General features: G+C 40.4%; 1 protein-coding gene across 2 annotated transcripts; it reads right to left on the bottom strand.

Annotated features, from left to right (window-relative positions):
* Positions 1–3512: 3512 nt before the first annotated feature.
* MTG2 (mitochondrial ribosome associated GTPase 2) lies at positions 3513–9754 on the bottom strand. 2 transcript variants are annotated; one of them, XM_055814536.1, is made up of 7 exons: positions 9364–9754; positions 7582–7729; positions 6838–6953; positions 6149–6216; positions 5998–6059; positions 4371–4509; positions 3513–3931 (listed from the first exon to the last, which is right to left on the bottom strand). In XM_055814536.1, the coding sequence occupies exons 1-7, from the start codon at positions 9538–9540 to the stop codon at positions 3580–3582; spliced, it is 1062 nt and encodes a 353-aa protein (XP_055670511.1). In that variant the 5' UTR covers positions 9541–9754; the 3' UTR covers positions 3513–3579. The 2 variants fall into 2 exon arrangements, with proteins under 2 accessions (XP_055670511.1, XP_005243891.1); XM_005243834.4 differs by having other exon boundaries at positions 3513–3974; positions 5998–6216.
* Between the last annotated feature and the right edge of the window lie 240 nt (positions 9755–9994).

Genomic DNA, 9994 nt, shown 5'->3' on the forward strand with positions numbered 1-9994 from the left:
TCCCAGCATTAACCTTACATTACAGGTGCCAGCCACTGAGCCCAGTTAGCAATAACCTGTGGAAGACAAAGACAGCAAAGTCAGACTGGTGTTCTGCATCCAGTAGCTTGTACAAAACGTGCAAACCACAGCAAGGTCCTGTTGAATCAGCACTAGCATCTCTGGTTCATAGCCATTCCTGTAATTCTGTCATTTGAATCAATGTTTAAAAACAACAGTTATGAGTTTTTAAACGTGTTCCAGTCAGAGTACCTATTCACTCACCATAAATCTACTTAAATATAAAAATCACTATGAAGAGGCTTAATAAATACATTTACAACAGCGAAAGAAATTTCCCTTGCAATGGAAAACCAAACCAAGTGGGATCTGATGCTTCTGGCAGCCTTCACTTCTCCTTGCATTTGAGCAACTGGTGACCCGGCACTATTTCAATACGACAACTCCAAGCATACATATTACCAGAACGAACACAGGCAGACGTTACACAGCACCTGGTGTCACGTCCTACGTCTCCTGCCCTGTGGTGAGGCACCAAGCAGTGCTGTCCCCACAGTCTGTCCAGTACTGGAAGCAGGGTGGTTGTGGCAGGCCTTGCTCTCTTCCCAGCATGGTGCTGCAGCAGAGCAGAACCATGGAGTACAAGTTCACCAAGGGTCTCGTTTTTATTGCTGCCACATCAGTTCATTGCAAACACATTCTTATTCACCTTTTAAAATATTATGTAATACAAAAAAAGTGCTTTACAAAACCATGTAAGTAAAGCAGATTACAAAACATACCATGCTTAAACATGCACATTCAATGTTTTAATGTACTGCAATGAGTCCTCAATATCAGTATGTCTAAAAAGCATGGTTGTTTTTACATTAACATTTCATTTTATCTGTTTAATTGATACCACCTACATTTACCAAGAACTTAAAAAGGGGAGAGGATTGCAAATAAATGCAAAACCCCCACAATTAGCACTAAAATATTGTGTAATCATGTATTAAAAAGTTGAGTACTGGAACTCTAAATGGCACTAAACAAAATTATGGCTCAAGCTTCTCTAGGAAATATAGACTGGACTTCATTAAGCCATATTTTAATGTGAATTGTCAGAATGCAAAATAAAATCCATGCCCCTTCTTTCCTCTTGTCAACATGAAAAAGCAAGGACAACATCAAAGGCTTCAGCAGAGGAAACCAAAAGCTAGGTAAGGAAAGTCACACAGAAGAATGACACCAAAACCCCTGAAAACCTAAACCAAAAGAAGCCCACCTGCCCCAACCTCAGCCAAAAAAAATCAGTGTGAAGAAATCTTGTAGCACATAATTCTTCTCTGAAACAATTCATTTTTTTTCTTAACCTGATTTTCTTCTCTGTTCCTAGACGTGAAACAAGTTTCCTTCGCAAATCACAGAACAGCCAGGGTTGGGAAGGACCTCTGGACACCATCTGGTCCAAGCCCCTGCTAAAGCCGGTTCACCTCGAGCAGGTTGCAGCCTCACACATACCTTACTTTGAGCAGAACCAGAGGTTACTCCTCAATTCTGTACCTCAAAATTATAATGAATGCAACAGATCTTCACGCTGAAACTGAAAGAGCATTATGGAGAAATGTGACCCAAGCTACAAACACTCAGTTTTGTGCTGAGCAGCACACAGCCATGCCTTTTGTTTGGCATGAACACAGGGACCTCTAGCATTAGGTTACTTCAGCTGGTATAGATGTATATTGACTACAGTAAGTTCAAGCTTCTACAACAGTTGTTCCAACACCAAAGCTGGAGCTATTTAGCACTTTTCATCAACAGATGAAGGAGTACATGCTCTTGTAAAGCCTCTTTGAACCCTATAAGCATGTGGTTAGAAACTTGGTACTGTCAGAAAAGGTGGCTGAAACATTAAGAACAAAGAAACCAATTAAATGATCAATAGGACATTCTGTTAAGCTATATAGCAACCTGCTGTGCTTTTTCCACATCAGTACACAAAATACTCTCCACTCTGAGAACTGAGGTTGCACAAACACTAAGAAGTGAGGGTGAAAGCTCCTGTGAATACAGAGGCTTTTAAAACAGCCTGTCATTCTCAAAGACTGCCAAAATAATACTAAAATACAGTCAGAGAAAGCACAAAGTATTTATAAGTATTAAATGTTCTGCAGAGAAGCTGCACTAGCTTTTGTGTTCAGGCAATCTTCTCCTGGTTTTATTAAAAGTGGCTGAAAAACATATAGCAGTAGGAGGAAAATCAACAGTGAAGCCCCCAAATGGTACACACAACCAAACACAAGGATAGAACTAAGTATTAACTTCTACCTATTTCAGTTTTGGTAAATGCCACGAATGAAGCAAGTATGAAACAAAACATGAGAACGACTTTGGGATTTAATATTTTTGTTTTTTTCCTGATCATATTTTATGCCAGTATCACCACTTACACTGCATAGATTACTTTCCATATCTGATCATGGATAGAAATACTCAGCATGTGAGTTTAGGAGAGGTAATTACCTGTTTGGCCCATATTTTCATTTAATAATTTAGACATCTGAGTTGACCTTGCACTTTTTCAGAACAAAAACCTGCTGCTCTGAAGAAGAGGTATGTGCCTGCCTTCTTATACAGGGAAAGTTAGTTCTAATTCATAATCATAATCACAGAGCTGATCCCAACACCGATACAGCAGGAGGGTGTGAGTTGAGCTTTAGAGATTGAACACGACTGACCCTTTCCAGACACAGGCAGTGAGCATGAGGAGACAGCAGAGACCCACTGTTCTAAATGAAGATTTCTGCCCACAAAATGACATAGTTTTTTTAAAAAAGGGGGGAAGGGAAGAAGAACTGTATTTTTCTTTTATTTGGAATATCTGAAGGCAAGAATTTCTCAAAATATTGCTTGAGAGCGTTTCCTCAAGGGAAACTGGAGAACTCAGAAATTAGTCTTAAATTACTGCTCCCTGGCTAGTTTATACAGCTACATAGCTGCTGCCAGCATTTAAAGATAGTTTATTACTTATAATAATGAGAAAATAATTTCAATCATTAATTACAGCTGGTTTATGCTTTTCCTCCCTAAAAATACTGAGCATCTGTGCCTCCTCTGAGAAAAAACAAACAACAAAACAGGAGAAAAGTTCAAGAGAAGATGACTGAAAGTGGTTATGGTATAAAACCACATAAACATGGGACCACTTTATTTTTATTTCATAATTTTTGATCAGTGAAGATTGAGAAGTCATTTCACTTCAATTTAGAAAGCAAGCTAGCATCTCCTACAGATCCTGAATTTCCATCTTCTCTACTAGACAGGATTCTCTTCATTCCATAATGGACTACCTAATGCCAAACAAGAACCAGGTTTCCAATTCAACACCCATCATGATTACAATTTTCAAAAATTTTGTTGTAAAACATAGACACCTCAAAGATGAACAAAATCTTTCCAATGCAGCAGTCCAGATCAAATCCACATGCTGTGCCCCTTGCTTCAAAAAAAACCCCAAAACCACACAGATGCAATCTATTCAAATTATGATTTATTTTTTTTCTCTCCTTCCAGTACAACTCACAGTATTTCTGGTTCCTACCACTTGACCGGGCTTTGCCCTCGTGATTGTTCTGTCCCCACATAAGTGTCATACAGTTCTCTCAAATGCAACAACAGTTCCTCTAGGTTGTCTCCTGTCAACGCAGACAAAGCAATGACCCGCTCACCTATCTGTTCTTTAAGGAGCGGTAGATTGATCCTGGACTGAGCAAGGTCAATCTTATTCCCGATGACAACACAAGGCCTCTCAGACAATCCTTTTTTATATTGCTCCAGTTCGTATTTTAAGTCCTGCAGCTGAATCCATGGCTGAGACACAGAGAGATCCACCACATACAGGAGAAAGCGGCAGCGTTCGATATGCCTTAGGAAGGCGATCCCCAGGCCCCTGTTTTGATGAGCACCTTTTATTAGGCCAGGAATGTCAGCAACTACAATGATAGAAATTCCACAGTGAACCCCACATATCCAACAACAAAAAACCCACACCCAAACAACAAACTGCCCCAGTCTTTTACTGGCCAGTGCAAGTACTTTTAGAATTACATTTCAATGCATCAATATTAAAACATACCTCATGTTAAGTTTGACTGCTATTATCTTTTAAAACATCTGAATTTAGATTATTCCAGCGAAGGCAGAATACAGGTTGCTAGTTTGATATTAAGGGCACATGTAAGTGAATGTGAAATGGGCTTTCAGTGTTGTTTTGTTTGAAGTTCTTAAGAACTAGCAAGAAAAACTACCAAACCTCTACAGCATTACAAAGAATAATCCAGGTGACACAAATTGCTATCAAGGTACACAAAACATACTACAGTTCTTACCTGCTACTTGTTCGTAGTCTTGATAGCGGACAATGCCGACATGGGGATTTAGGGTTGTGAACGGGTAGGCAGCCACTGCTGGCTTTGCACTGGAGATTGCTCTCAAAAGTGATGATTTGCCAGCATTGGGAAAGCCCACCTGGAATAGAAACACCTATTAAAGCCACAGGTTCTAGGTTAATCCTTATAAAAAAAAAGTAAACTTCTGCAGATGTGGCAAAGTTCTTCCAGCATAAATACATCAACATTAATTTTGTGTACTTCATTCTGAAAAGCAGCCAGGTTTCCCTTTTTTGGTTCTCCTAAACCCTGTTTTATTTATATTTTCTCATGAACATTAAATGGATCAAACATAGAAGCCCCTTAACTTTTTTGTGCCATCTTAAGTATTCACTTTGTTCAGCGCCAGAAAGGTATACACCGTAAGATCTCTTTGACTCTGAAATAATGTTTTGACACTTTGTCCTGCACTTCCCATTTTATCTGTGTTTTCTAACAGATACACTATTTTCGAAAATAATTCAGAATTGGCTTTGTCCTTGATTCAGTAACACAGTCTGGCCTGTAAGTAACAAGAAGGCCTCTAAGTTTGAAATTTTACAGCTCTTCATAGACTTGACATCAAAGAATTAAATTGAAACTTGGCCTCCTGAGGAGAAGGCAAGAAATTTAAACAAACCTATCCCAGAAATGAAGTTACTCGGGGATACCCTACAGCTGACATATGATAGCTACACAGACAGCCAATAATCCCCAAAGGAAAGTAGATCAAATCCCAGATTCTCCTATTTGCTGACATCAGCGCTCTGAATTTTTGTCAGAGGAAATAAAGTACAAAACAGATTCACGCCAGATTTCCAAATTACTGCTACAAATGTGAGAAGTGGATTGAGAGTGTCCAGCTGGTCAGAGAATTAAGTGTATTGATTCACCAATGCCAACTCTTTTCTTAGTGTCTAAATATATTCACAGAATTCTGCTAGGCCAGACAGTTGCTCTGCAGCTGCTGAACTACAGCAAGAACACTCTGCAGCAAAGTATAATTCTAACAGCTTTACCAGCTGGTGTTAACACATTTCCATACTTAAAAATGAACACAGCTTAAGCCCTAAATTGACTTAGCATTCATGTCTGAATAGTATTTTTCATTTCAGAGGATGCTAAACCTGGAACTAACAAAGTCAAATGTTTAATATTTGTAAAAAGAAAAATACAGGGATGAAATAAAAGATTATTTGAACTTTATATTTAAAAAAAAAAAAACAAGAAAAGAGAAACTAATTTAGAAGAACTCTCCATGATGTACTTTTCATCTGCAGAACCAGCAGACAAAGTTGCTGTACGTTATCAGTGAGTCTGTTAATCACCGACGAATCTGGCACATTGCTTTTTTATTAATAGTGTTGATTTTAGCAAAAGTAGGATGACATCAAGTAGCAAGAGTGTGACAGCTCTGCAAATCACTTTGGACACCCTTCTACCAAGTAACAGCAAGAAAGCATCGAGTTGCATCTCTAACCAAGCAAGCCAAAAGGCTAACAAAAATGTTATCAAACATTATTTCTTCAATCAGTCAAGTGTCATCATAAAATGATAAGAAAGTTGGAAGAACCACAGCAATACTCACCAATCCTGCATGAGCTGTTGTCTTGAGTTCCAGATGGAGGACCCTTTCCTGACCTGGCTCTCCTGGAGTAAATAACGTTGGGGCTCGGTTTTCATTGGAAAGAAAAAAGCGATTACCTTTCCCTCCAGCTCCTCCATAAGCTGCAACATACTCTTGACCATGTTGAGTAAGGTCAGCCACAACCTTCCCATCCTCCTTAATCAACGTACCTACAGGGACCTTAAAGTGAACAGAGATGCTAGCATTACACTGAAGCTCAAAGTCTGCAGCAGAGCTGTCTTCAGCAGATCCTTTAGCAGCTGATTTCAGATTTGTTGAAAATCACTCCTCCGTATTCTCAAGTTGAGGAATCCAAAAAGAGAAGCATACTCCATGAGGCTCATTTTCTGAACCCAAACAGTACTGTCAGACATTTACACTTCATTGAAGTTTTAACAGAACTATAACCCTCTTTCTCTCCTTTTAAGAAAAAGAAGCCCAAGCACCATAGTGAGCTAAGAAATGCATTGTAGATATGCACAAAACTAGGCATGTTGAAGAAAAAAAGTATGAAAGAAAAAAGTCTGCTCCTATTTAAGAAGTTCTGTGTTCCGACTGCTCTAGGCTATGACCTGCAGAAGTAAAGTAAACTGTGACAGTATCTGTTTTGGCCAGATGTACCTTCCAAAAAAGTCTAATTTTTATAAACAACTTAAAGCAGCTTGATCTGCCTGTGTGACAACCAGCTGCATCTAAACAGAGACAGCACGCAAGGCTCCCTGCAAAAACACACAACCAGCTTGAAAATCAGCGATGTTAATACTAAGCTAACATACTAGCATGCAGCCTTAATTTACTTACTTTAACATACATATATGCACCATTAGCTCCATAACAGTTTTTGGTTCCTCCTCTCTCTCCATGAAAACCCTGATAGAAGGGAAGGACTGAAGAAAGTGATTTCATTTGCTGGTCAGCTGTAAAGCAAAAGATGCATATTTTTAACATATTGTTTTAACAGAACAAGCAAAGAGCAGCAACCTCTTGTCTGTTCTTTTTTGAATATTACATGAATGCATATCATATTTAATGTCTTAACAATAACATATCAGGGAAGACTGATACTAATGTAAGTTGCGATGAAGTTTAGCTGCCTATACTGATCTGCCTAGGCTTGGTAACCATGCAGTTTGTTAAGCGGTCAATTTCCAAAATCATCCATTACAAAATACTCTGGAAAATTCATTTGCTAGATTAGCAGCTTTTGCAGCAGGGTTGTGGCAGAAGCAGCTTTACCCATCTTAAGAGTAAAATTTGATCAGATCCCAGCCTTATAACACAGTTGTGCACCAATCACTGAGGTGTCTGCAAAATACCTTGATTTTCCAAACTATTTCTAAGGCTGTCAGTGTCATTTACATCCCTGTTACCACAGCTCAGGACAAAGCTTAAAAAGTAAAAGCATCTCATACAGAAATAACATTTTTAATATTTTTGACATTTAAATTTTCCATTTCCTACCGTACATACAAGGCTGTTTTTGCTAGGGGGTGGGGTGTTAAGCAGTAAGACAACATGAAACAAAACAGATTTAATGAGTCTTACCTTTCAAAATGACATGACCCCCATCACCTCCATTTCCACCATCAGGACCTCCAAATATTTTTCTGGGTTCACTATTAAAAGAATAACCACCTCCTCCTCCTTGTCCTCCAACTACACGCACTTTCCGGTGATCCACGAAATAGCGTGTCTGTAACAAGGGTATAGTTTATCAGAATCATCTTCTTAGAACTTGATTGTTCTGCAAAACTTAGTAATATGCAGACCTACTACTTTTAGTCATGATGAGTTCCATTCAACAGTAAAAAAACCCAAACAAACCAAGTAACGCCACAGAACTCTGCTGCCATTCAAAGATCAACTAAATACAGCATACTAAGTATAATAAAATAGTTCTCGTTTTTCAAGTATTTTTAAGAACACCCTTAAAAATACATGCCTGAGGCTATGCTGATAGAACCTAATGCAGCAGCTGAGATACCAGAAGTACAACATTCACATTTAAAGAAACTAATAACAGGAAAAGTATAATTTTAACAGTTATATAAAGTTGACAGGTAGCTCGAGACAGCTACCACACTATAAACTAAACTCACTCAGTAATTGTGTCCCTACTCATGAAAACCAAACTTTTAAAAAAATTAAATCAATGATTACATCTTTAAATTGAACTGAAATTTGCAAAAAGGATATAGTGCATGTGTAGGAGGGATATCATACTGACTCATTGCTTTCTATACTAGGTGATAAAATTAAGGCAAACTTCATTGTTCTAACAATTAAGAAAAGAATTAAAGACAAAGAATAGAAAGTATTTGTAAACAGAGGAAGTGGTGGAAATCTTAATATATGCCACAACCAATTGCTCAGGGGCTAAAAAAAAAAAATAAATATAAAGAGAATTCCAGAGCTTGGCTCCATTTTTGACATTAACTTCATATTTGACTTCTGGCAAACTAATTACACTGCAGTATGTTTCAGCTTTTTGGTCAGCAAAGTAGGTTTGATGGTATTTACCTATCTCTGGAAAGTGGTCTGAGATCCCCACAGGAAAATATTAGAGAAATACATTCATATAGGCAGATGAAATCGTTTCCATATTGGGATGGAGAGAGAGAAAGCTTGACCTTGACTGTAGTAACATTCAAATTCTGTCAATCACTAAGGGACTTCATAATGAGAATGAGCAATGAGGGTCACTTAAGTAGCTCAAACTATGCGAGAGAGAAAAAGCCTTACTAGTATTACGATACCAAGACAAACAACTCAAAAAAAACCCCCTAACTCTTGATAATTAAATTTATACTATGACCAGTGATTTCTTAAAAAGTGCCTTTTTGAGAAGTATTTGGCACCACCACACGGCGAGACAGGAAACTATGGCTTTAAATGGGAAGCGATTTACTGATCATTTGAAAATAACATTTCCCACAGATGCGTAACTAGAAAAAGAACGTGAAGAAAAAGTTCCAGGACCCCGCAGTTTCTCTGACACAAAAAGCTGTTTGGCAGCTGATTACTACGCAAGCCTATGAAAACAGTGAGAAACAAAACTGCAATTTAGATTTAAAGCTATGTAACTTTCTGCTTTCTCGACCTATGTACGCATTCAGCCCAGAGCTGCTGTAGCTAAAGCAACACGGACCGCTACTACAACCGATAATGTCACAGGGCAGGCTTATTTCCTCACTATTCTGCACATTTATCAAATTTTAGAAAAATATTTCTTCACATCAGAATATATATGCCAGGAGAAAACGGTAAGGCGCAGGTAACCTCCGCTTCCTGAAGCGCCACTAACAGCTGACTGACTTTAGCACTTACCAGTTTCCTTTCCGAAATGACTCTTTTTTGCCTCAGCCGCCTGTTTTTTGAACACCTCACGCAGGTTGTGGAGAAAGTCGGCTGCCGGCCCCTCACCGGCACCGGGCTGAGGAGGAGGAGGAGGGCCGGCCTCCACGGGAGCCGGCCACCCGGCCCGGCCCAGCACGGCGGCAGCATGGCGCTGGCAGCCGCCGGGGCAGCACGGCCTAGTACGGTGCTAGCAGCTGACAGGACAGCCAGACCCAGCACGGCTCCACACAGCGCTGGCAACCACCGGGACAGCACGGCCCAGCACGGCTCCGCAAGACGCTGGCAGCCGCCGGGACAGCCCGGCCTGAGCCGCAGCGCAGCCGCGCCCCGCTCCGCCGCTGGGAGCCGCCCAGCCCCCGGCCGCGCCCCACCCCCGCGCATGCGCAGCGCTGAGGAGAAAGGGCGGGAAGGCGCGTCCCGCCGCCTCCTGCGCGCTCGGTGTTGCCGCCCCCTCACGCAGCGGCCGCCACTCCTGGGAGAGCGTCGAGGCTGGGCCGTGGGCACGCACAGAGGCCCATATTGTGGCCCACCGTAGAATATCGCGGACACAGCTCGCTGCCGTGTGGGTTAAATTAGGCGGTGGAAGAGCAGTCCTGTGCGT

The sequence above is a fragment of the Falco peregrinus genome, chromosome 9, assembly GCF_023634155.1.
Source record: "Falco peregrinus isolate bFalPer1 chromosome 9, bFalPer1.pri, whole genome shotgun sequence".
Lineage (NCBI taxonomy): Eukaryota > Metazoa > Chordata > Aves > Falconiformes > Falconidae > Falco > Falco peregrinus.

Coding starts and splice junctions, on each gene's coding strand:
- MTG2 (XM_005243834.4), bottom strand. CDS start 9,540: ATGCTGCCGCCGTGCTGGGCCGGGCCGGGTGGCCGGCTCCCGTGGAGG. Junction 4,510..5,997: donor CAACAGCTCATGCAGGATTG/GTGAGTATTGCT, acceptor TTTCTATTCCAG/GTGGGCTTTCCCAATGCTGG. Junction 3,975..4,370: donor AGACTACGAACAAGTAGCAG/GTAAGAACTGTA, acceptor CTATCATTGTAG/TTGCTGACATTCCTGGCCTA.